Here is a 25,759-nt window from a genome sequence, read left to right as displayed (position 1 = left end):
ATTTTCACAAACATCATATGATACAAACAACGTTCGAACAATTCGGCATCGTTCTTCCAACACAATCAGTCGATGTGCTGCAGGCGTTGACGAGTCAGGACTCGTCATTTTTTGCAGCGGAGGCCACCTTCTTCACCCGACGTTAATGTGGGAGGCTCAATCCTCCATCCATCCATCCATCCGTCCAGACCTCAGCCTGGATGGATCGACACTTTTTTTCAAATTTGCACACAGTTCTGCTTTTTATTTGGCATGTAACCCGGGCTATTGCTCATTTTCAGCCTGGTTTATGTGCGTTTTCCCCTCCATGGCGGACTAGTCAGCTCGGGGATCCACCGCCCTGCATAGACGGTCCTCCACACCGAAGGGAATACACCCAAGTCGGGGCCATAAAACGTCAAAAATGCTCGGTGTTTCAGGCTCAGGATCAGGCTCCTTTTGCTGTGATGTGAACGCGGACGAGGCGCGTCAACCTGGCGGGGATGATGGTGAGTGAAGGATTTTAACGCGCACGGTGCGTCTCTTTTGTCTCAGAGACACACACACACACACACACACACACACACACACACACACACACACCTGCTGTCAAACATCATGAACCCGGTAGTTTGGATGGAGATTGAGCAGAAGAGGAGGGACAGTAGTGTGTTGAATGCGGATGAATTGAGGTCAGCTGCTCTGTGTGTTGGATTGTTAGGTCGGTGATGTCTGACCCGGATGGCCGCATCACGGTCGATCATCCTGTCAGAGTCGATTACTTCTCATTACAGCAGACGGATGCATGGCTCAATAGATGATCCGTTTTACAGAGAGAGAGTTGTGTTTATCCGTATGCCTGGAGTTTGAGATCTCCCATAGGTCCCTGATGGTGTGTGTGTGTGTGTGTGTGTGTGTGTGTGTGTGTGTGTGTGTGTGTGTTGTGTGTGTGTGTGTGTGTGTGTGTGTGGTGGGTGATAGTTTGCTCCAACCTTGAATTAGGACTGATGACGAGCGATTAACCGACAACAGAGTGCCAAACATTCATATGAGGGTTTACCTCTTTCCTCTGTTTTATGGCTATCACTGTAAAATGAATATCTTAGATAACTCCAAAAGGCCCTGGATGAACTTGGAGTGTGATGCTTTTTGAGATGTCTTTTACATTTTTGGTTCTCCCTGGACATGTGTGAGTAGCTTTGGGGGAGACACCCAGGGGTCCTCCCTCGCACAGCGAGTTAGATTTTTAGCTTTATTCATTGTACAGTGATGACAGAGAGAGGATGGAGGATGATGTGGTTACTGACTCTCAGGTTGCACACGTAATCTCTCCGCCTCTGTGTGTGTGTTGTGTGTTGTGTGTGTGTGTGTGTGTGTGTGTACATCATGACTCAAACAAAACCCACTGCTGGTGATGAATGCTGCATTTCTAAATTCATTTAGTCTACTTTTGGTTTTCATATTTAGTTGAATTACCTGGTTAAAGGTTGATGATGTCCACATCTCTGGTGCGGTATACACAGCTGCATAAATGGACTGTTTCCGAGTTCACATTACATCAGAAACCATAAAGGTTTACCCTTTTTCTATTTATACTCAAATGCAACAAAATCAAACTGTGACTTAAGTACAGCATAACGTCGGGGGATAGATTACAAAAATAATGGTAAAAATCGAAGCTACACAGAGATATCCTGCACCTTTTAGTCCCTATAGGTCAAACTCCAATAACACTGGATTTCCCATAATGCTGCGCAGTTGTGTCTTTTCATTTGAACCCTCACTGTCTTTTAAATACTCCTGTCTTTCAAACACCACTTCTTTCTGGAACTGATATTTTTTACGTAAAACAACAACCATACAGGGAAGAAAGCATCAGACAAGGGGTACGTCCAAGGTCCTTATAATGCGTCCACGTTTCCCTCACTTGCTTCCCCTCCTCACGTCTTAGTCCGTCCCACGGAGGAAGCATGGGAGGGACGCGAGGAAATCGTGTGAGTAGAGAGGAAAAGAGGAATAGTTTTTTAAGAGGGATGAGCAGCCTTTCCTCTGAAGCGTCACGTGAATTTGCCGGCCGTATAGGCGGAGTTAGCAACGGCTTTCAGCTGCACGGCTTCCAGGAAGGCTGCTCTCGTGTCTCCTCGTTCGTAGATCCCTTCTCCATCCTCGCGCCTCGCTCCTAGCGCCTCAGAGATCCCTCCTCTGTCCTCGCTCCTCACTCCTCGGGGGCAGGAATAAGAGCTTTGAGACGGCCTTCACGACGGAGGGCCAGAACAACTTCCTGTTCAATCGAGGAGATATTAAATAATTGACTTGAGAAGCAGCCAAGGAGACCGACAGGAGCAGGAAATGGACCAGAATGTATTGCCGCTACAAGCCAGGTTGAATTTTTATTAAATAATCTTACTCTTAACTGTACAACTCTTACTCTTGTACCTTTTATCTAACCCAGTGCAAGTTAACTCGATTAATGCTCCCTGGAGATCATTGAAAGGCATTCTGGGAAATGTAGGACATTGCTAACTGAAGCAAACAGAAGTTAAAGACGGTATTTCATGTAACAGACTGAAGTTGGTATGAAACAGTGAGAGGATGTTCAGACGCTCCGAGCTGATCCAAACCCGGCAGACCTTCAGCTGTGTGTGTGTGTGTGTGTGTGTGTGTGTGTGTGTGTGTGTGTGTGTGTGTGTGTGTGTGTGTGTGTGTGTGTGTGTGTGTGTGTGTGTGTGTGTGTGTGTGTGTGTGTGTGTGTGTGTGTGTGTGTGTGTGTTGCGCGGGCTTATCAGCGCAGTCAGGCGGCACGGCTCAAGCTCTGCAGCCCGTCGGAGGAATGTAAATGCCACAACACGTTGCTTCGGATCCGCTAGTGGGTGAAAACCTCCAGCATGGTGCTGCTCTCTTCCTCCCTCACCTCGTCTCCTCTCCTCTCTGCCTCCTGTCTGTCTGAGCCTGGGGTAGAGAGAAACGCAACCCGACGTCCCGCTGCGGTGGCCAGTCATGTGACCGGCGCTCAGACTTGTCAGAGTGTTTTGAGGCGGTGTGAGGGTCCCTTACAGGAAACAGGAAACATCACTGCCTCTGTCTCTGCCACGAGACAAGTTTTTAAAACACCAAACACAAGCTCAGAACTGCCCGGGAGTTTGTGGAACAGCTGACTGTTTCTTCTGTCCCTCCGTCTCTTTTCTTTCTCCGTGAAATGAAGCTGCCTTCAAGTGCGGTCAGAAATGTCTAGATTTATAAACGATCTGACGGAAAACGGTAACTGTGAAATATAAAGTCTATTTGTGCTACAATCGAGGCTTAAATTACACAACAGGACGTCCCACAAATGGGCCTTTTACGTGACATTTCCACCCCACCACAATCATACGGCGATCGCTTTTGTTGGTCTGAACGTGCCCCGAGTCCTGATTCAGCTTCTGCCTCTTATGGGATTGGTTGCATTCAAATGTGTGTCAAGATCCATTCGCAACAAGAAGGATGTTAAAGCATTAGAGTAATACAGAATAAAGCAAAGACATAAATGGGTGCTAAGTTTTTACATTGCTGCTTTACATGCTTAAATTATTCCTTAAAGATATCCATAAAATTATTATCATATTATCATGCATATCAGACAATTGGTTGTATAAGTCATCCTTGTAACACTGAGTAGGTGAGCAGTAAAGTTTTCTACCTGCTGTGGCTTTACAGTTTGACAGTTGGCTTATTAAAAAACAAAAACCGATTTAGTTAATAGTTTGATCTCATTTAGTTGCATTTATGTGCAGGAACCTGCAGACAAGTTCCCACATCCCTCCACCTTCACATTAGAGCTGCAAAGATTAATGGATCAGTTGTCAACTATTTAATTAATCTGCAACTATTTTGATAATCGATTAATCGGTTTGAGTCATTTTTTTTATGAAAACAAAATAAAAACTTCTCTGATTCCCGCTTGTTAGATGTGAATATGTTCTAGTGTCTTCTCTCCTCTGTGACAGTAAACTGAATATCTTTGAGTTGGGGACAAAACAAGACGGGATGAAATGGGATGACGTTAATGAAAGGCTTCAACTGTAAAAACCCACACAGGTTTTATATTCTCATGTTGCTTTTTTTTTCTTCCGTGTCTGAGAATCCGCAGGAAGCATGTCAGAGTTTCCTACGAGGCGTTCACGGCCCAGCAGTTACGATAGGTGCACCAACGTGAGCTAATTAGTGTACAGTCTGAAGCAGTGAGCTGAGAGCTGCAGGCTGCTGAAGGCCTGATGTTCAAAGTATCCGAGCTTGTTGTGGGAGCCGACAGGTGCAGAGAGGCAGACCCAGAAGACTCTTCTGGAAACTGTTGCTCATTCCTGCTTCAGGATTATTGTAGCGCTTATTTACATCGTCGATTAATCTGTTGATTATTTTCGCAATTGATGAAAATGGTGAAAAGTGTCGACCGGTGTTTCCCAAAAAGCCCAAGAGGACGTCCTCAAATGTCTTGTTTTGTCCACAACTCAAAGATATTCAGTTTACTGTCACAGAGGAGAGAAGAGACTAGAACAGATTCATATTTAACAAGCTGAAATCAGAGAATTGTTACTTTTTTTCTTCATAAAAAAAAAACTTAAATAATTTTAATATTTAAAAAAAAATGGCCCTTAATTAATTAGTTGACAACTAATTAATCTTTGCAGCTCTAGATTACTTGATTCTCATTGAGCCCTTGCCACTAGAGGATGTGGACAGCTGTGCCTTTTATCTGTAGGTAGCTTCTTTGCAAAAATAGAAATTGAAGTGCACAGACCTCTGCTCGGTTCATTGTTCTCTGTCGCTGAAGTGTTGAAGCCAGAAATAATTGGGTTCGACCCTCCCGCTGGGTGATCAGACGGGTCGCGCTGTTATTAGAGGTGGCATGTAAGGGAGAGCAGAGAGGATCATGGGTTATCCCTGCACGTGTCTACAGTACGGGTTATTGCAGACTTTGATCAGCTTCATTTGGTTTTCTTATGAGCCAGACATCAGGACAAATGTTTGGTTCTGACACTTAATATGAATACAGTCCTGATGATGATGATGATGATGATGGATGGGTTTAAGGTTGCTGTTGGGATGATAGGTTGGTTGTCGGTGGTTTCCTCTCTTCAAGTGTGTTTTGGTGTTCTTGCTGGTTCTCTGGTTTTGTTGATCTCTCGGTGTGATACGACTCGTTTTCATTTCCTTTCACCGGCTGCTTAACTCAAACTGACGGAGCTGAGAACCTGAAAGGTATTCATCACCCAAAAGTGTATCTCAAGCATCGTGAAGGTTACAGGTGATGTTGTAGCTTCACCATAGGAAGAGACACCTGTCAATTAAACAAAGTGTCCCATTACTTACTGAACCACCCAGACAAACATGAGGAGATATGAAGTCTCTTTGAGGACTCTTAACTTCTTGTGATTTTCCCCTCAATCTTTTATTGTGGATTAATCATTTAATAGCCCAGCAAGGCTGCAAATGTGGAGCAATTGAAATTCAGGCTGCAACTAACGATTATTCGGTTAATCTGCCGACGTCTTTAAACGTCTTGTTCTGTCTGACTAGCAAAGATGTTCAGTTTGAGTTTTGAGAAAAAGAAGCAATTGTCACATTTGACAGCCTTGAACCATCAAATGTTTGACATTTTCGCTTAAAAAATGATTTCAGTTTACAGTTAATCGATTATCAAAATAGTTGCCGATTCCTTTTCTTTTAATCGACTAATTGATGTTGCTCTTTTCCTTTTTTGTGGAGTTTAATGTAACCGCTTTCTGTCTCAGCTGCAAGAAATAAGCTGTTGTTGTACGTACATACTGTAGTTGAATTTTTTTCAGATCAATGTCCTGTTGGGGTAAAAAAAAAAAGGTCTGTTTTGTCCACTGAAATTACAGAATGAGGCTGCGACAGATGGAAAGGGAGAAATGTGTCCCATCCTCCAACTGACCGAGGCTTTAAATTGGCCCAAATTAATCTCTGAGGTTGTGTCTGCTCATGGGAAGGGAACAATCAGAAGTTAAATAGGATGCTGCTCGACACAGTTTAATCACGAAGACCTGATATCACTGGGTTGTCCCTTCTGTTAAAAATAAACAGCAGTCACGTTCACGTTCACAAGCATCGTCATTCTTTCTTCAACCTCTGGTGTAAAACCTCACAGTTTTTCTGACATCCCACCTCAGAAGAAAGAAATGCTGAGGTGATTTTTTAAAAATTTTCCCCCAGCAGCTGTTTTTCTTCCCTCTGTGTTGATCCGTCGAAGCTCTGACCATGCAGTGAGTTTCTCCTCCACGGGAACAAACCTCATTGGTATTCCTGAGCCTCTCCCTCGGGGCGACAAGGGGAAACAGTGAGCTGGTTGGAGGCTGCTCAGTCATACTGAGCAGCAGGATTGAGACGCTGTGAAATAGAGAAGCCTTTATTGTAGGAGGCTGGCAGTTATGTAAGCATGTGTTCCAACATGCTGCTGTAGGTCTGATGACACCTGAGAGGAACCTGCAGGGGAATGATCAGAGAGAGTTGGGACAGTCCTGAGGGATTGGAAAAGGCCTGCTGTTAACCCCGACCTCACCTCCAGACGCACAACATTCGGTCGAACTTCGTTAGCTTTATGTCTGCGCCGGTGAACAGACCAAACGGATACAAGGATTAACAATGCTAGCTGAGACTAATGTCAAGTGATCAGCTGTGAAACGGGTTTTATTCCTGATCCTGGTTAAGTCAAACTATTTGTAGAATGTCTTTTTGTTCTGGAGGGAGGTTTGCTAAAGTCTGAAATATAAATCCCAGTCAGGAATTTGAACTTGCAAATTGGCAGGGCCTTGCTGGATAAAGGTACGTTGTTTGCATGAAAAGTTGAGTTGAGAATGCTGAGTTTATGATGTCTTTTTACATATCTGAGACTCACTTTAACTGCTAAGACCTAATTATACAGTATGTTCCACCTGTTAACTACACATGTAGAAAACTGTCTACTTTTCAACTAAATGAAGCCAAATGTAGATCTTATCATTATAAATACAGTGTATATATATATACTGTATATAAATCAATGGACGTTTATCAAGCAAAAAGGCCAAACCCTTTGCTTCTAGCTTCTCAGATATGAGGATTTGCTGTACACTGAATAGTTTGGGGTTTTGGACTTTTTTTTTGACATTTAATTGACTAAAATAGTGTTGGATGCTGCCCTTTCAGCAGTGAAAACAGAATCTAACACGGACAAAGACCTCAGTGTCTCTCCTCCTCTTCTCACTGCTTCCCCATCACCAGATTCTCCACATTCGGTCCAATCGGAGGAAAATGGCAGCAGCCACACATGGTTTTTCTAACTGGAACAGTAGCCTTATGCAACCTGCTCAGAGAGCATCTGAGGAGGTGTGAGAACGCCTCAGCCTCTTGGCGCCGGCGGTCGTGCCTGATCTCCTGGAGTCGTGCGGCTGTTTGTGGGTGAGAGCTGTCGACCGCTGCAAATAACATTCATCTGCACAAGTCACGTAATGTTGTTCTGTTAAAAAGACGTGTGAGTCGCCTTCTTCCAATCAAGTTATGGTAGTTCCCCCACTTTTAAGGCTCTAGATTTTGGCCCAACGTGTAGATTTGAAGGAAGATGTCAAATCTCTCGGTGAACGGAAAACGTTTTAAGCTAAATTGAAAAGATTTGTATTCATATAAGGAATCTCCTGCTGCGTTCCAAAGATCCCGTGCAATTAGGAATTGTCTTCATTAATGATTTCTGAAGTTTTAATAAAGAAATCAAAGTGGACATTTTTCCCCAAATGTCAAATTATTCCTTTAACAACATACTCATTCCTAAAATGTAAGTGATTTTACTTAAAAACTCCAAACTTTCATGGAAATGCACCTTTTTTTAATTAGGAAAATTAGCTGGAACTAAGCAAAATGGGTTCAAATCTTTTTTTTATTGTGCAGCAGACAGAATATTGTTTGATCCAGATTGACCGACACAAGCGTTTGGGCTTTCAACATCATTCACTGTTGGTGGGTGGGGGGGGGGTTTCTCCAGAATTCTTAAAATTCTCCAAAATACTTTACAAAAGTCAGCATGTACACTGACTGTAGTGTGTATATATAGATGTGTATTTATTGAAAATCTAGTTTGAAAATCATTTCCCGCATTAAACGCCAACCTAAAACCTACACAAACTGAAGTTAAGTTAAAATTTTTCTTTTGGGAATTTTCCATCATTCCCTGGAAAGCAGAACTCCTCTGTCATGTCTCCATCTTCAGCATCGTCATGCTGCTGTTGCTGGAGCTGCTCTGGCATGTCCTAACCCATCTGACCTGCCTCCGTGTTTCTGTGACTGAGACACGTGATGACGCTCACACACACACACACACACCCACACACACACACCCCACAAAAACACAGATGCAGTGATCCTGCTACCACCGGCCACATCCTCCCCTGTCACGTTTCCCACTGCAGTATCGATCGACATGTGCAGAGGGATGGGCGGTTGACGCGCCAGGTTATCGGCAGGACGATTGGCGACAACCTCTCTCTTCCCAGGAGCTGACATGTGAGCCGGTGACACACGCAGTCTTCCGCTGCGAGCGGCAGAACGCTGGCAGCTGGCTCTGAGCGGGTCGTGAACACGCCTGTTTTTGGCAGACTCGGCCACCAGTCTGTTACCTTGGATGGCTCGTGAACAACACTGAGAGACAGAGAGAGCTCTGGGTGCATCTCACGCTCCTGCTCATTTTCTCATTCCCCTGTCGGCATCCAGACAGCGTGGAGAGGGAAGAGAGGTTTTTTGGATGAGGACATGTGGCAGCCTCGGTCCGACCGGCAGATTTCTCCGGTCAGTGATGGAGAGAGGAGAAGATTTCACTTATTGGACATCATGACTTCAGATCAGGTTGTACTCTTGTCACTGAGTCTTTATGATGCAGTAGTGGTCTAAATGTCGGGCTGACTCATTCAATATTATGGATTAACAGCTTTCAGTGGGATTGTATCTTGATGATAGGGTCATATTTTATTATTTTATAAAATTCAGTTGTTGAAATGAATGATTCCAAGAAAGTTTTTGCTTGTTTTACAGCATCATTTATTGCATAACGATATCCTAACTTTCTGTGCTCAGTAAAGATATAACAATATGCTCAGTTATTGTGAATAAAGTTGGATATTTTCTATTTTTCTCAAACAATTTAAGACTGCAACTTTGCAATTTATATTATCAATTAATATGCAGATAAATGGTGATGAATGTCAAAGCGTGACATCTTCAAATGTCCAAAACCCCCAGATATTATGTTTATTATCACATAAGATGAAGAAAAGTAGCAAATCCTCACAGTTAAGAACTAAATTTAACTAAATGAGTTGTCAATCAGCTAATTGACTAATTGACGGGTCATTTCAGCACCTGTGATATGAGCTGTCTGTTGTACTGACGGATTCAAGTCAAATGGACTTTAATTTTTATAACATCTTTTGAAGAGTTTTGTCTGGGTTAGACAATAACGGTGATTAATATACAGGACATTGGTTTTGTAGTGATATTGATAACCAAAACTTTAACGCGTCTAAATGTTTAAACAATTTTCCTGTGTTAGACTAAATAAGCTGCTAATATTCAGGACTCAATTATTGTGAATAAAGTCAAATAGTTTCTCGAGGGACATTGAAAAGCTTTTTTGTAACATTCAACAATTGATTGAGAAACAAAATAGTTGTCAGTTGCAACACTACATCAGCTTAAAAAATATTCTTGAAGCCATAGATCAGAAGTCAGAAGAAAGGAACTCTAAAGGAACAATATGGTTTTATGATTTTTTTTTTTTTCTCACATACGCAGAAATGTCTGTAAACACGGGGACCATTGCATTTTTCCTTGATTTGAATCATGGGAATCGTTGCCCATGCAAAGAGATTTGTAAAGCCGTTGAAGTGCAGTGAGTAATGCATTATGATGCAGTTACGTAACACAACATGGTGGGAAGGCCACTGGCGTTTGTTCCTTTTCTTCTTTCCTCTCCTTCTCTCCCTTCTCTATCACTTCACCTCTCCCTTTCCAGCTTTGTCTTCCTCTCAACGCTCTCGCCACTTCTGCTGATGTGCAGAGTTTTTGCCCACCTGCTTTAAACCCACATCAGATAAAAACAAAGCCTAATTTCATCACTAAATGTTTGTCTCTGCCAAGGGAGCTTATGAGCTCAGCTGCTGTCTTACATAGATCCAATATCAGTGTTCTCTCGGGGGGTTTAGGAGTAAGAACCGTCTTTCGGGGTGTAAAATATGACTGAATGTTTCTGAACTCAAAATCTTTGAAGGCATTTAGTTAAATACTTAAATGTTTAAGGTTAAAGGGGTAGTGTGAATTATGCGTTTTCAGTTTATCATATTTAGATGCAGGTTTATTTTTAATGACTTTCAGAGGCCTTACAGTACATTTAGTTTGAACTTAATACTGAAGTGCTTTGCTTTAGTAGTTCCATTGTGGAGATTTTGTGCTTTACCTCCACTACTTTTCCTTTTGTCTTTCCTACTTTGACGTTTTATTTTGTTGCCTAGTTTTTTCCCTCCTTCCTGCTGCCCTTCCCTATTTCCATCCATCTTTGCTTCCTGCTTTGCTTCTTTAGCTGATGTGAAAATCACAAAAACTCTTCACCTGATAGCCAAACCTTTTTTTGTCACTCTTCCTCTTTGTACCTTTTGGAAGATGCTTCTCCTGGCTGCACATAAGCGAACGTGCACAGGCGTCACTCTCACACATTCGTGTGGCTGTTTTCCTGATGGATTTGTTCTGAATGGATCCACTTTTTTGGCACAACTAGATCGTCACCGCAGCAGGTCCAGGAACAGTCATGCTGGTTGGTTAGTTGAGTCACATCGCTACTCGTCCCGCTGTTACTCACCGCCATCGAGCTTTGGCGTTGACGTTGTTGGTTGTTGTCCTTTTCATGTTGGAGAAATCTGTTGCGTGACACATCGAAGCTTGAGACACGTGTTGCATTGTTAAGATGGCCTTATGTAAAGTTCTTTTTTAACTCTGCAGAGTTGTTGTTTTTCAGTAACCTATTCCTCCATATTCATAGTGGGAAGTGTTTTTGGTCATTTTGTGCTTGACATTCATTTAACAGAGCCTTTTCATTTCAAACCTCACCACACAAAAAATTCTTGACTTTTGGGAAATGCTCAACAAAGTGCTAGAGCAAAGTAACAACATCCATACTGCAGCAAAAAAAAAAAAAAAAAAAAGCCCAGAGGAGTTGAACGCTTCAGAGAAAGTAGCACTGACACTATCTCAAAATCTAGTCCAGGGAAAACGCACGTTTGAGCAGACAAACATTTAAAAGGTAAAGTAATGATGATGCAGGAGGCAAGAGTTTAGTTTTTCTATTGGATAATGATGTTTTCAGATGATGTAAAAGAAAAGACAGAAGCAAAGAAGGAAGGAAAGAGTTGGATGGAAAGTCTTCATCTGTAAAGTAGATAAATGTAGTTCAAGTAAAATGTTCAATACTTCCTGCTCAAAAATGGAAATCCTCAACTAAAATACCAAGCCTAAAACAAGTTGCAACAAAATCTTAAATATCAATCAAGTTGCAACTAAATGTTAATTATCAATTATCAATAATTAAATCTGTTATTTTTTTTTATTAATGTTTTACTTGAGAAATGTCAAGAAATACTAAAAGGTGAACCCCAGGGTGACGCCTTCAAATGTCGTGTTTTGTGTGACCAACAGTCCAAAACCCAAAGTTATTGCGTCTACAGTGAACACGGCTCTTTATGCTGTTAAATGTGATCGTTTGTACCCACAGTCTTTTGGAAACATCAAACATTTTGGTCTTAATCATCCAGTTGGAAGAAAAATGACGAGAAAATAGGGACTGTGCAGTGCTTTGATACACCAGATTAATACAGACAAGCTGAACATAAGGTTGGCCAGACGCCGCTTGATGAGGTCACAGGAGTTTCTGCCTTCTTATTGGCTGAAAATGAACAACAGCTGAGTTCAGTCGGAGAGCATGGCCCAGCGTCTGAGCCTCTGACTGCGAGTCTGAGTGGATTAACACAGCTGGTGCCACACCGCTGAAGTATTAGTCTTGATAAGTTGTGTAGTCTTACCTCAAACTTCACAGCATGTGAAAAAACTGTGACAAAGTGTAAGTAGTTTTTGTGCCTAAACCTAACCAAACTGCCATAGTTTCACATTGGGAACGTATTAAAAACGTGACCATTCTCTGGTTTAATCTGGATATGAGGATGCAAAGTACTCCTGTGGGTAGGTAATATTAGAGGGTAGGAATAAAGGACTTGTTTAGTTATTGATAAAATGCAGCATGTGTGTTGTCTTAATAGTGAATATGTTTTCTCTGTTTTTTATTTCTCGGGCAGAAAGAGAAGAGAATTTGGAACAAACATGTTTTTAAATAAATGCATCATGAACAGATTTGATGAGTCACAGGGTTATGAGTCCTACAAAGATCTCTGCACACTATGAGGAAATAGACATTAGTACATTTTCACAGGAAGAAAACACTGAGCGTGTTGGCAAAATGATCAAGAGACAGACCTGTGAATGTGACTCAAAAAATGACATCAACAGAGAATTTAAGTTCTATTCTTCTAACGGGGTGAAACTGAATAAAGAGTGAAGTCAAACTGATAGTGTTACTAAATGGCTCACAATTTTCAAACTGCGAAGATTAATCAATTAGTTGTCAACCATTGAATTAATCGCTAACTGTTTTTAAATAATCTTTATGAAAACAATGCAAGACTTGACTCTGATTCCAGCTTGTTAAATGTTAATATTTTCTAATTTCTTCTCTCCTCTGTGACAGTCAACTGAATATCTTTGAGTTGTGGACGAAACCATTTTATAGACCAATCAATTAATCGAGAAAACAATCGACCGATTAATCGACTATGACCATAATCCCTACACAGTTTACCCCTGCAGACTCTCTCTCTCTGTCTGGGACAGAGCTTATTAACATGCATGAATGCATGAGTGTTATGCAGCGAAAATTAAATCCTTTAAAATCTTGTTAAACATGATCACAGAAGCATTAAGTACATTTAAGTACAGAAGATATCAAGTTCTGGTACGTCACCGGACAATTTCCATCTTTCAACAGTCTATTTTTGTCTGCCAAATTTCAAATATTAGAACACTTTTGTTCTGTTGGCATTAGCATCTTTAGTGGGAGCCTTTACTACTACTTTTACAATGATGCTCTTTTGATTGTGACACAACATAGCTCATGAATCAATCATTGTTTAACACCTGACTCTTAAAGCTTAAGTGCATAACTTTTTTTAAATTAATGAAAGCTGTTGCCAAGTGAGTTGCTACAAAGCTAATTAAGACTATCAGCTCCACACAACTCTCTCTGGATTTCTCAGTCTGACTGTGTTCAGAAGATTGTGGCATCCGGTGACTTTCCCGCGCAGAAACTCAAGCGAAGATAATGACCTCTTCTGAAGAGTCCATCATGTTTTTTGAATCCTTCGTGTCCTTCTTGGCTACTAGCAACTGCGTGGAGGTAGGGGAGGGGGGGGTCACGGAAGGCTTGTATCACGTGGACGCGCCGACAGTGTTGTCGTCATTACTTAGAATTCCTCACGGGGGAGACAGGAACTACGCACTATAGCTTTAAGTCTTAGATGTCAGAACTTCCTCCAAGCACTTGGACTCATCAACCTTGAATTTGTCTCACAAAGACAAATGTCACAATGACTGAACTCCTTAGCTCTGTATATTTAGGATGTTTTTGAGCTGATTGTACTTCAACATGTAGTTCAGACCTGATGCAGCACGTGGTGCTCAGCCAGTCTGTGTACTCAGTGTATTAATAGACACCGTTTTCTTTATTCATGGAAAGTCTTCCTGTCTTTCTCAGACGCCACCGGCGAGTTCAGCCTGATGATGTCAGCACTGGAAATGGCTGCACATCTGTGTCAGTGTGTCTGGCTCTTAGTGATTGATCCACAAACAGTTTGAACCATGTTAAACTGCATTTTCTTTGTGTGAGTTTGTTTGCTGTGTTGAGTTGATGTTGAGACAATGAGGGAAGAGAGGTTTTAGTTGTCCCTTAACACAGCGGCTTGATCTGCGTGCTCACTGTGCAACGAAACGGTTACAAAAACATTTTGTGACATGAAGACGGGGAGATTCTTCGCACCTGCTGCATTCCGACTAAATTTGGCTGACAGACACTGCAGAGGAGTGCTCAGTATATCCTGAAATCTGTCTCTGAAATCGGACTCAATTTGTCATTTTGTTTGACTTGTTTATGTCATGTTTTCGGTTTGGTTATTTTACCCTTCCCGGCGTATCCGTCCCTCCGATGTCATTTTCAATCAACACATGCTGTTGCCTTTTGTAAACAATTTGAAGACATCATTCTGGCATTTTTCAGAAATACTCTGATCTTTTTAGAGTAAATAAATGAATTGATTATGAAAATAATTGTTAAAACCAGCAGACTTTTAATTTTGTCCTTTAAAATGTTTTTGAAAACATGCTGATGTGACGTTAACACTAGAATATTTCATTTATAATTTAAAAGGAGAGTTTCTATAGGAGCAGAACCGGCTTTTATAACACACACACACACACACACACACACTGACGAATATGAACACATTCAGAGGGAACAGACAGGGCCACCGATTGGCTCTCATGCTGTTGCTATGGGAGTTTAAGCTGCTTTCTAATTGGTCAGGCTTCGGACCAGGGCCAACTGCCGGCTGGCCTGTCAGCATCCCTCCGTCGTCGCGGCAACAGACAGGAAGCAGGGCGCGAGGAGGAGAACCATGGAGTTGTTGTTGCTCCTCTGTCGTTTATTTCCTCTCAGTCATTTTTTTTTTCAGAGGATGATCCGTCTGCAAACATAAAAACAGGTTTTTGATCTGCGGGACAAAACAGCTTAAATCTTCCCCACACACACACGGGGTCACCCGGCAGCGACCTGCTAATCCTCCACCAAAAGATGATTATTAATATGACATGTCTGGATGAAAATGGGGATGAAAATGTAGAAAGAATATGTCTGTGTGTGTATTTGAGTGTTGCCAGTGTGTCGGAGTTTGTTGTAAAGATATGGACCGTTTCTGTTGTGGCTCTTTTCCAAATGCTTCTGTCTCAAACACACATTGAAACAATAGCTTATGTACAGTTGAATGTGCTTGCACTAGTTTGTTCTTCCTTCATTTAGTCTTTCCTGCTGTGTGAACCAAGTTAGGATCCTCAGAAATGCCATCAACTTGCATGTGAGTGGTATTGTAGGACAGTTTTTATGGGGGCCGGGGGGGGAATAGTTTCACACAATTTGTAATATAAATAGTTTGTTCCGTGCCTGTATGTCCACAGGTTTTTAACTCTTTATATCTTTATATAAATGGTTGGAGGATAGAAGAAAAGTGTTGATGGAGGAAGAAATGTGCTGTTTATCCATTGGCTCAGGACTTCTGCGCTTCTGATTGCAGCACGAGTTGTTTCTGGAAACTACTGCTCCCGGCTGTTGAAAATGGTACACAAAACTCCGCCTGAAACCACAAATTCTCCTTTTTACATTTGTTTTTGTGCACGGATCTCACAAACAAGACGGAACATTTTAGTTACTTGGTTTTAGAGTAACTTGTACCATAACAAACTGCTGAGAGCTCAGAGGTTAAAGGGGTGATAGAATGATTATATAGGGTATTTCACACTGTTCCTTACACACACACACACAGACACACCGCTGCCCGCAGGACACACAGACACACACACACACACCGCCCGGTCTTTGACTTCCAAACGTGGCTGCCCTGCAGCCGCTGCCAGCGGTCGGAAAGCCCACTCCGCTACTGGGTAAGTGTATATCAGGGAACATGCCTGCCCCACTCGCAGTTACCCGATAACTAGACCACCAACTACGCTGACCTGACGGAGCTCCACGACCAGCAACTCATGGTGCTCTGTACCCAGCGCACACTCATCTTTTCTGGGCTAACTGAAACGACAACTACCACTTACGTGGAGCACCACGACCGGCATTCCGCGATGAAATGTGAAAAGTGTGAGCATTCCCTGTACAGCCTGGAACACTGCATTTACGGCTGTGGTTTGTTATCAATATCCTTGAAAAACTTCCAAACTTTCTTCAAGTAATTCCCGAGGAAATGCACAGCTCGCAGCTACACTAGTGTGTCAGATCTGCGCGAGCGACATTTAGAACACCAGCTGGTCTCAGACCAGTGGGTGTGTAGCTATGTAAGTTTTGGGGCGTGACAAAGGTAGAGACCAGAGCCAAGTAAGGTACAGTCACCGAGTTGACGTCAACTATTGTCTCCGTTGAGATTTTCCCATTTTCAGAGGCAGTTTCAAATTGTGAGATTTGCAGAGGAAAGAGGTGTCAATGGGATTTTGAGGTTCTATGTATGTCCTATTTACCCACTGAACTGTCATTATTCAACTATGACAAGGTAAAATCAGTTTTGCATTATATCACCCCTTTAAAGGTCAAATACAGAGCAGCTAGATATACTGTGTAATATTTTTTTTATATATATATATATATATATATATATATATATATATATATAAACTTTGCTCAATACAGTACTTTGTCTGCTTTCCTTGTGCATTGTTAAACTTGCCAGACCAGTTTCAACCTCCATACGTCACGACACTAACGAATTCTCATCCACCCCTTCATGAATCGACCCTCAGGGAGAAACATAACTAGATACCGACCGATGAAGGAAAGTGAGTGATGAAAGTGACGAGAAAATAAAAAGAAAAGGGGAGGATGAGAAGGAGTGGCATCCGAGTCAAGTGACAGGTTTGCAACAAGAAGCAGATGATTAGGAAATGGAAGGAGAAGGTAAGGAGGAAAAGTAAGGAAGCAGGATGTGAGGGAGAAGGAAACAAAAGAGGAGAGAGGAAAGTTGAAGAAGTATAGGGGAGCAAATGAATATCAGAGCTGAACTCACCTCGAGATGGAGAGAATAACAATAGCCAGAGGGGGAGGAGAGGAGGAGGCGTGGGAAGGAAGTGAAAGAGGACAGGATTGAAAGACAAAGAGAGAGTTTGTTTTATTTAACGTTGTTATATGCACTTTTTGACCCAACAATAGTCCCTTTAGCTCTGTGCTTGGTTCAGTATCTCAGTATATTCCACATGATCCTGGAAAGTTTGTGGAATTTGAGGATTTGTGGTTTATGAGAAAACCTTTGTATAGTATATCCCCATCTTTCTGAGAAGAAAGTGTTTCTTGTTTATATACAGTGCCTTGCGAAAGTATTCGGCCCCCTTGAACGTTTCGACCTTTTGCCACATTTCAGGCCTCAAACATAAAGATATAAAACTGTAATTTTTTGTGAAGAATCAACAACAAGTGGGTCCCAATTATGAAGTGGAACGAAATTCATTGGCTATTTCAAACTTTTTTAACAAATAAAAAACTGAAAAAGTGGGCGTGCAAAATTATTCAGCCCCTTTACTTTCAGTGCAGCAAACTCTCTCCAGAAGTTCAGTCAGGATCTCTGAATGATCCAATGTTGACCTAAATGACTAATAATGATAAATAGAATCCAGCTGTGTGTAATCTAGTCTCCGTATAAATGCACCTGCTCTGTGATAGTCTCAGAGGTCCGTGTAAAGCGCAGAGAGCATCATGAAGAACAAGGAACACACCAGGCAGGTCCGAGATACTGTTGTGGAGAAGTTTAAAGCCGGATTTGGATACAAAAAGATTTCCCAAGCTTTAAACATCCCAAGGAGCACTGTGCAAGCGATAATATTGAAATGGAAGGAGTGTCAGACCACTACAAATCTACGAAGCCCGGCCGTCCCTCTAAACTTTCAGCTCATACAATGAGAAGACTGATCAGAGATGCAGCCAAGAGGCCCATGATCACTCTGGATGAACTGCAGAGATCTACAGCTGAGGCGGGAGACTCTGTCCATAAGGACAACAATCAGTCGTATACTGCACAAATCTGGGCTTTATGGAAGAGTGGCAAGAAGAAAGCCATTTCTTAAAGATATCCATAAAAAGTGTCGTTTTAAAGTTTGCCAAAAGCCCACCTGGGAGACACACCAAACATGTGGAAGAAGGTGCTGTGGTCAGATGAAACCAAAATCGAACTTTTGGCAACAATGCAAAACGTTATGTTTGGCGTAAAAGCAACACAGCTCATCACCCTGAACACACCATCCCCACTGTCAAACATGGTGGTGGCAGCATCATGGTTTGGGCCCCGCTTTTCTTCAGCAGGGACAGGGAAGATGGTTAAAATTGATGGGAAGATGGATGGAGCCAAATACAGGACCATTCTGGAAGAAAACCTGATGGAGTCTGCAAAAGACCTGAGACTGGGACGGAGATTTGTCTTCCAACAAGACAATGATCCAAAACATAAAGCAAAATCCACAATGGAATGGTTCACAAATAAACATATCCAGGTGTTAGAATGGCCAAGTCAAAGTCCAGACCTGAATCCAATCGAGAATCTGTGGAAAGAACTGAAAACTGCTGTTCACAAACACTCTCCATCCAACCTCACTGAGCTCGAGCTGTTTTGCAAGGAGGAATGGGCAAAAATGTCAGTCTCTCGATGTGCAAAACTGATAGAGACATACCCCAGCGGTACATTTGGGCTGTAATCGCACAAAGGTGGCGCTACAAAGTATTAACTTAGGGGCGCTGAATAATTTTGCACGCCAATATTTCAGTTTTTATTTGTTTAAAAGGTTTGAAATATCCAATAAATTTCGTTCCACTTCATGATTGTGTCCCACTTGTTGTTGATTCTTCACAAAAAATTACAGTTTTATATCTTTATGTTTGAGGCCTGAAATGTGGCAAAAGGTCGAAAAGTTCAAAGGGGCCGAATACTTTCGCAAGGCACTGTATATTTGTGGATGTTCTTATAGTAGTATATTTACATTGCTATATATAATACTGTGTAAAGTTGAGTTAAGCATAAAGCCCTTTGTTCTTAGTATGAAGGGTTAAAACAGAGTGATGAAAAGTTAGGAGGACGGGAAGGAAACGGAAAGAGATCTGATGATGAAGGCAGCAGGAAACCAGGGGAAAGACTAGCTGAAATTTAGCAAAGAAGGGAAAGGAGAACGTCGAGGTAAATGTATTTACCAAGTGCTGTTTACAAGGGACATTACTGGAATACAGATAAGGCTGCAGGAGAGGAAACAAAAGGAAAGGATTATATGTGAGAGAGCTGAGGGGTAAGACATCGTTACACAGAAACAAAGTGTGTAAGGACATTTAAGGTGGCAGGTCAGGAAAGGCTGCATAGAAGGAAACAAAGCTGATCTGGCTTAAAAACGATAGATGGATGTAAATCTGATATAAAAAAATTAATAGTAATGTAATTTAGAAACAAGCTGCAGGGAAAGAAACATACTCGATAGATGCCTAGCTGACGTAGCTAGAAACTACAGATACAGTAGATGGCATAAGATACTGTACTTGATTGTGTTGTGGCACGGACACAAATGAGATAAAGAAATAAGCTGCAGGGAAGGAAAAAGGAATGTGATTGTAATAGTAATACAGTGCACTAAACAATGACCACAATGGTTTAGGACTATAAAGAATCCAACTCTATTATATTATTCTTCCACTTTTTTTAGATTTTCATGTACATAGAAGAGACTGAATGATTGATGGAAGATTGAACTGCTGAGAAAAGCACCATTAGAGAAATGTGTTTGCTTTGTGCCCGTGTGGCCTGACAGTCGGCAGTTCTTGTTCCCCTTAAACGCCTTCTGATCAAACACAGGGAGAGGGAGAGCGAGAGCGAGAGGCTTTGATTGCCCTCGCCCGCCCTGCTCAAACACCGCTGTTATCTGAGCTATTATTATCCGCGGTTTCCGCCATCGAGGGATGCCAAACTGCGTGTGCTGTTGTGTATGTGTGGACACAAAATCTACAGATTTGAAAGCCACTTCATTAACAGGGTAGCAGGGGGGGGGGGGTTTGGTTGCTAGCACCTTCGTTGATCCTTTGGATCCTGCTGGTGGTTTTTCATGGTTTAGCACATTAGGTTGAAATCCAATAGCCCTGATAAAACTGCAAAGCATGGTTCAAATTATACAGCCAGTTTTTCACGATTGGCTTCTAACCATCCATTGAGCTCAGTTTTTCTGAAAATCAACATGCAGACATTTCGAAATAGATGATCAGTCATAGTGAACGTTCACCAGAGAGGTCTGCCTATGAGCATCCATGAGAATCTATTAAAATTATCAAAAGGATCATGTGAATTTGGCAAGTATGACAAATAAGTCTGGAACTGTGTGTTCTTGAGTGTTCTTGAATGCCCCAAATGTATTACCTTACAATGTTGTACCATACGATTTTCTTTTCTTGATATTACCACACACGTTTAAGGCAGTTGTTGGTGCTGTAGTCTGCAGAAAGTGACGGCCATATTAACTCTCTATCAACAGGTGAAACCATGCGGCTGTGTGGCGCTCCGTAGCCTCCCCTGTCCCTCGCCTCCCACCTGATCACCTCTCCACCTCCTCCCTTCTCCGTCCCGTTCACCATGACGACCCCTGTGGAGATGCTGCCGGCCCAGCCCGACCAGGAGCTGAGCCCCGAGCGCCTGGATGGCTGCGAGGACATTGGCGGCCGCTACAAGGTGGTTCCCTCTGTCGTCTGCTCCATGTGCTGTCTCTTCGGCATCATTTACTGCTTCTTCGGTGAGTCCTGGTTCTAGTACGGGATTAGATCTGCAAAGGTTAATTGATTCAATCGACTAGTTGTCAACTATTACATTAATCACCAACTATTTTGATATTCAATTAATCAGTTTGAGTTACTTTTCTTATTACAGCTTGTTAAATGTGAATATGTTCTAGTTTCTTCTCTCCTCTGTGACAGTAAACTGAATATCTTTTGAGTTGTGGACAGAACGAGACATTTGAGGACACTGATCGACTTTTCCAACATTTTATTTTATCAAAATAATCAACAGATTACAAAGAAAATAACCGTTAGTTGCAGCCCTATATGTGATTGATTACAACCCTGTTAACGATGGGTTTCTTCCTCTTATTGCAGGCTATCGCTGCTTCAAAGCAGTGATGTTCCTGACGGGCCTGATGTTTGGCTCCGTCGTCATCTTTATGCTCTGCTACAAGGAGCGCGTTCTGGACACCCAGCTGAGCGTGGAGGCCTCGATGGGCATCGGCCTGGGCATCGGCACGCTCTGCGGCCTGGTCACCATGCTGGTTCGCAGTGTGGGCCTCTTTATGGTGGGCCTGCTGCTGGGCCTGCTGGTGGCCGTGGCCACCCTGGTGGGCATGGAGGAGCTTTCCGACAGCCCGCCCCGCTCCGTCTGGGTGCCCCTGGGCGTGCTGCTTGGCCTAGGCATGCTGTTTGCTGTGCTCACCCTGCAGTGGCAGCGCCTCTTCACCACGCTGTCCACAGCCATGTTCGGTGCTGCAGTCATCACTGTGGCGCTGGACTACTTCGTGGAGCTCTTCGCCCTGGTGCTGTACATGTACGAGCGAATTAAAGCAGCACCCGGCAAGCCGGTGTGCTGGCTGACGTGGGTGGTGCTCGGGGTGTGGCCTGCCCTCACGCTGCTGGGCGTCATGGTCCAGTGGAAGGTGACCGCTGAGGGATACTCTCATACCAAGGGTGAGGAAAAACGTGTGCTGTTTTTTTGTGGGGCATGTTGGTCATTTATGATTTGTCTCCATTTACTGATTTAAACGCAAATAACTGTGTGCACAGTGTCCGAATTTCACTTTCTGACTCACCGGCCAAGTCGGCAGGTCAATAAAAAAATAACAAGCAAAGCATCATTTTTACCGGTCTTTTTTTTTTTTTAACATACACCACAAAATATAAAAAAAAGTACCAAAAACATAAAAAAGAAAAGCCACAAAAAAATACTAACACTACTAAACAGTCCATCCAGAAACTACTAACACTACTAAACAGTCCCTCCAGAAAAACGCGATTATGTGATCGCATAATTCAACGCATAATCAGCCAAATACCGCATATTTATGCGGGGGCCGCATTTTTTCTAATACGCCGCACTTTCGCTGCATAAATTGCCGATTTCCGCGCAAAATATGCGGGGCTTGCATGATTTCATAATCCCCGCATTTTCGTTGCAAAAAAGTCACATAATATATCTTCGCAGAAAGTTGAAAAATGTTGCGTTTACTTCACACAAGAGCAGCCATTTTCCCCTGTTGCCATGGGAACGTTATGAAGTGACGTAATTACGCGACATGAACTTCATCGAAAAGCATATTGACATATATATTATACGAAAAGCAGGGTGTTGGAGGTTGAATTTGACATGTACTCTTAGTCTCTTAAGTTGGTATCCAATAAGAAACCTATCTTAATATTTGATGTCTAAGTGCTCCTGCTGTCTATATTAACGATTTTTGAAAGTCGGTCTCTTTTGTGTCTTTTATTTCCCTCTGTTTAGACTATTACTGTTATTTTTACTTTAATATTATATTATTTGTATATATTTTTGTATCTTGTTTACGTATTGCGATGATTGAATATCTGTAAACTATTTTTTTAAATAAAGTAAAAAAAAAAAAGCAGGGTGTGTGTGAATCACTTTGTTTTCTCTTTTTCATCAAACCGCAGTTTTTGCAAGTTCCCGCAATTTCATCGCATTAAATTGCATAAATATCACGCATTTTACATCGCATTTTTTAAGAAAACGTGCCGCATAATCAAGGATTTTTGCCCACAACAATCACAAAAAAATTCCGAATTTTTCTGGAAGGACTGACTAAAAAGCATATGCTGGCTAACTTCTGTCTAGCTTCTCCTCATGGACGTTGCCTCTGTCCTTCACAGTGATCATCAGCCGGCAGCAGAGGAGGATGCAGGTGATGCGGATTCGTCAGCGAGACGATCGCTATCGCAACAAGAAGAAGAAGAAGCAGCAGCACGGCTCCTCCTCTCACCATAGCAACCAGGCCAAGCAACTTCACCCTGAGCCCGCCTACCGCCGCAAGCCCAACCCCATCCGTCGCTACGACACAGACGTCCTCTCGCCGGTGAGGAACCCGGGACTCTTTTTCTGTCATCCGTTTTCCTATTTGCTGCTTGTTTTTTTTTTCTGCTTCCTGCAGTATCTGTATTGTTGTATGGGGGTTTGGTTTGTGATTTGTGTTAACATTTCTGTTTGCTGCGATGTGCGACCAGTTTTTTGCCAAAAGATCAGTTGATTAGTTTACAAATGCTCATCCATGAGACAAATAACTTTTTCGCAGTAACAGTGCCGTGAGTTCAGGCACCTGTCTGATATCTCGGTTGCTGCATAACTTAAAAAAAAAAATCAAACACAAATCATAAGAGTTTTTATTAATAATCCTTCCGTTGTGTGTTTGATCCAAAGATGCAATGAAATAGTTGGACACATTTTGATGGAAGCATGACAGATCACGTTTTCTCCCTTTTTTATTTTTGTTCTTGCAATTTAATTTGTTTAATTTTCTACTTTGCAGTTTGTTTTTTTTTTAAATTGTTAATTTTTCTATGAATGCCTTTCCTTAGTCTTTAAACCAAAGTCTTTCTCTGCCCCATCCAGAGCTACATCCAGAGTTTCCGAGACCGGCAGGTGCAGGTGCAGCCCGTTCCGAGCCGGCTGGTCGGCCGACCGCACACCATGGTGGATATTGGCTACGACCGCGGCTCCACGACGCCCCTCACCGGAGCTGCAGGACCTTCACTAAATGTCTAAGCACTCCCCAGTCTCCCAGAGGCCTGAACACACCGCTCGGGACACACCGGGGAGATGCATAACTCTGATCACTACCCCACCCGGGTGTCCTCACGTCTGTGCTAGAACCAACCACCACTGGGTTTCAATGCAAAGATTCTGGGTTTAAACATAATCTGGGTTTAGCCACACCCCTCAGAGGATGAAAATATATTTAGGGCTGGATTTACCCACAATGCAAAACATGTTTAACCCTTTTACTGATTACATTTTGAATTGTAAAGCTGGAGCCGTCAGCGTGGTGCAGAGGTTTGGTTGACCTCTTTTCACTGTCTGTCAGTAGATTCACATGCACAAATGCATGCATGCACTCACAAAAAAAACACACACCGCAGCTACAATCTTAAGGGTCGATGTGCCAGGCCCCACCTTTTTGTCACCACCTCAAGTCAAACCAGATCAGGGATCTCAGTTTCAGTGCAAACCCGCCTCAGGTTCAAACACGGGCATCATGAATAATTGAAATACACCTTCGCTCCTTAGCGCGCTGTTTCTACTGCTGTCGCCGATTTTCAACTGACGGTGCAGAATCAACTAGTTCCTCAGCCTGTAGGCGTCTTAAAAGTCCAACAAAGATCATCTATAAAGGGACGTAAGGATCCTTAAATGCAAACCGGGGACATTTTATTTGCTTTCTGTGGCATCTGGACCACAAAAAATGAGACGTCTTTAATGTATAAAGGGGGAACCCTTCGTCACCCTTGGTGCTGGACGATACACTTCTTCAAGCGTCAAACTGCTCTCCGATGGCCGGGGGAATCGATTTAAACAGGTGCCTTGCCCCTCTGTGGACTGTACCATTCAGCGACAGGAGGGGGGTTACTGGCAGATCTCCCATCGATGGCTTGTTTTTGCATTAAATGTGATCACAGAGGAATTATTCAGGGGGGTAGCCATGGAGCTAGCAGGGTAAAAAATCTAGTTGGAGTTGAGTTGGCTTGTTGTCTTCACAGATGCCTGGATATGCGAATAGTCACGTTTACACTGGCACCTCATCTGAGATATCGCACGCAACACATACAAAAGGTTTTGAGCATTTTTGAGTGGGAACCACAATCCCTTATACGCTGTTGAGCAGAGAAGTACTATTTTTAATCCATAAGAATAGCAGAAAGATATGTTTCTGCCATTGTGTAAATCTTTCACTCTTTAGCTCCAGTTGCAGAACAGCACATTCTTCCTGTTTCATGGGGCAAAGCAATCAAAATCTGACCAGTTTTAAAACGTGCAAAAGAAGCGGGACAGAGCTAAAGATCTTCTCCGGGATGGTGAGATTTGTGTAAACTAAAATCAGAATCAGAATTATAAGGATAACTATGTATGGATATTAAAAATGTGTCTCCAGGCTGAGATGCCAGTGTAAATAGGGCTCAGAGTGTCTGGATTAAACAAGTGGACTAGTGGCCATAACAACTTGTACTTAGACCAACAACTCTTTCCATCGTGTGCATTGATTTTCTTTATTTGGGATAACATAACATCTCTGTCACCAGTGAAAATGTGAATACTTTGATAGCGTCTTTACCTTGTGGGGGGAGGGGGGAAATGTACGGTACGTTTTTATTCATCCGTGGGAAACGGAAATGCATGATCTCTCCCCTCCGTCCCGTCCCCCATCAGCCCTGCGTGGCTTCGTTTTGGCTCCGACCAAACGCCCTCCACCCTTTCATGTGCATCGATGTGAAATTTGTACATAAAACACAGCACTTACTAACTTATTTTTGTTATTATTACCATTTAATCCTGTTTCTTCTTCTTTTCTTTGGGATCTAATTTAATTGAAAAAGTGTTTTTTTCCAGTGGGATATTTATATGCCGATTTCTTTATTTATTTCTCGAGCCCTTCTGTAAAGGAGAGTCCAATGTCATCATTGTAGGCCAGTAACTCCATGCTTTAAAACAAACAAACATTTGAATTATGACTATGATTATTAAAGCATGTGTTCCTATGGGCCTGTATATGATCAATGTGTGTGAGTCATCTTTTAACTCAAGGACATGCAGACGTCAGTCAGCTGTAGCAT

General features: G+C 42.4%; 1 protein-coding gene across 7 annotated transcripts; it reads left to right on the top strand.

Moving 5' to 3' along the window:
• Positions 1–120: 120 nt before the first annotated feature.
• tmem198b (transmembrane protein 198b) lies at positions 121–25,699 on the top strand. Of its 7 annotated transcripts, XM_039793770.1 has the most exons (6): positions 6,335–6,798; positions 7,237–7,413; positions 20,413–20,667; positions 21,029–21,610; positions 22,808–23,010; positions 23,544–25,699. In XM_039793770.1, exons 3-6 carry the CDS (start codon positions 20,511–20,513, stop codon positions 23,694–23,696), a joined length of 1,095 nt encoding a protein of 364 aa, XP_039649704.1. In that variant the 5' UTR covers positions 6,335–6,798; positions 7,237–7,413; positions 20,413–20,510; the 3' UTR covers positions 23,697–25,699. The 7 variants fall into 7 exon arrangements, with proteins under 7 accessions (XP_039649701.1, XP_039649703.1, XP_039649704.1 ...); XM_039793767.1 differs by lacking the exons at positions 6,335–6,798; positions 7,237–7,413 and adding an exon at positions 121–488; XM_039793769.1 differs by lacking the exons at positions 6,335–6,798; positions 7,237–7,413 and adding an exon at positions 2,239–2,360.
• The last annotated feature ends 60 nt before the right edge of the window (positions 25,700–25,759 follow it).

The sequence above is a fragment of the Perca fluviatilis genome, chromosome 24, assembly GCF_010015445.1.
Source record: "Perca fluviatilis chromosome 24, GENO_Pfluv_1.0, whole genome shotgun sequence".
Classification (NCBI taxonomy): domain Eukaryota; kingdom Metazoa; phylum Chordata; class Actinopteri; order Perciformes; family Percidae; genus Perca; species Perca fluviatilis.
The sequence above is the reverse complement of the archived record's forward strand: the minus strand, read 5'-3'. Positions and strand labels throughout refer to the sequence as shown.

Coding starts and splice junctions, on each gene's coding strand:
- tmem198b (XM_039793767.1), top strand. CDS start 20,511: ATGACGACCCCTGTGGAGATGCTGCCGGCCCAGCCCGACCAGGAGCTG. Junction 20,668..21,028: donor CATCATTTACTGCTTCTTCG/GTGAGTCCTGGT, acceptor CTCTTATTGCAG/GCTATCGCTGCTTCAAAGCA. Junction 21,611..22,807: donor GGGATACTCTCATACCAAGG/GTGAGGAAAAAC, acceptor TGTCCTTCACAG/TGATCATCAGCCGGCAGCAG.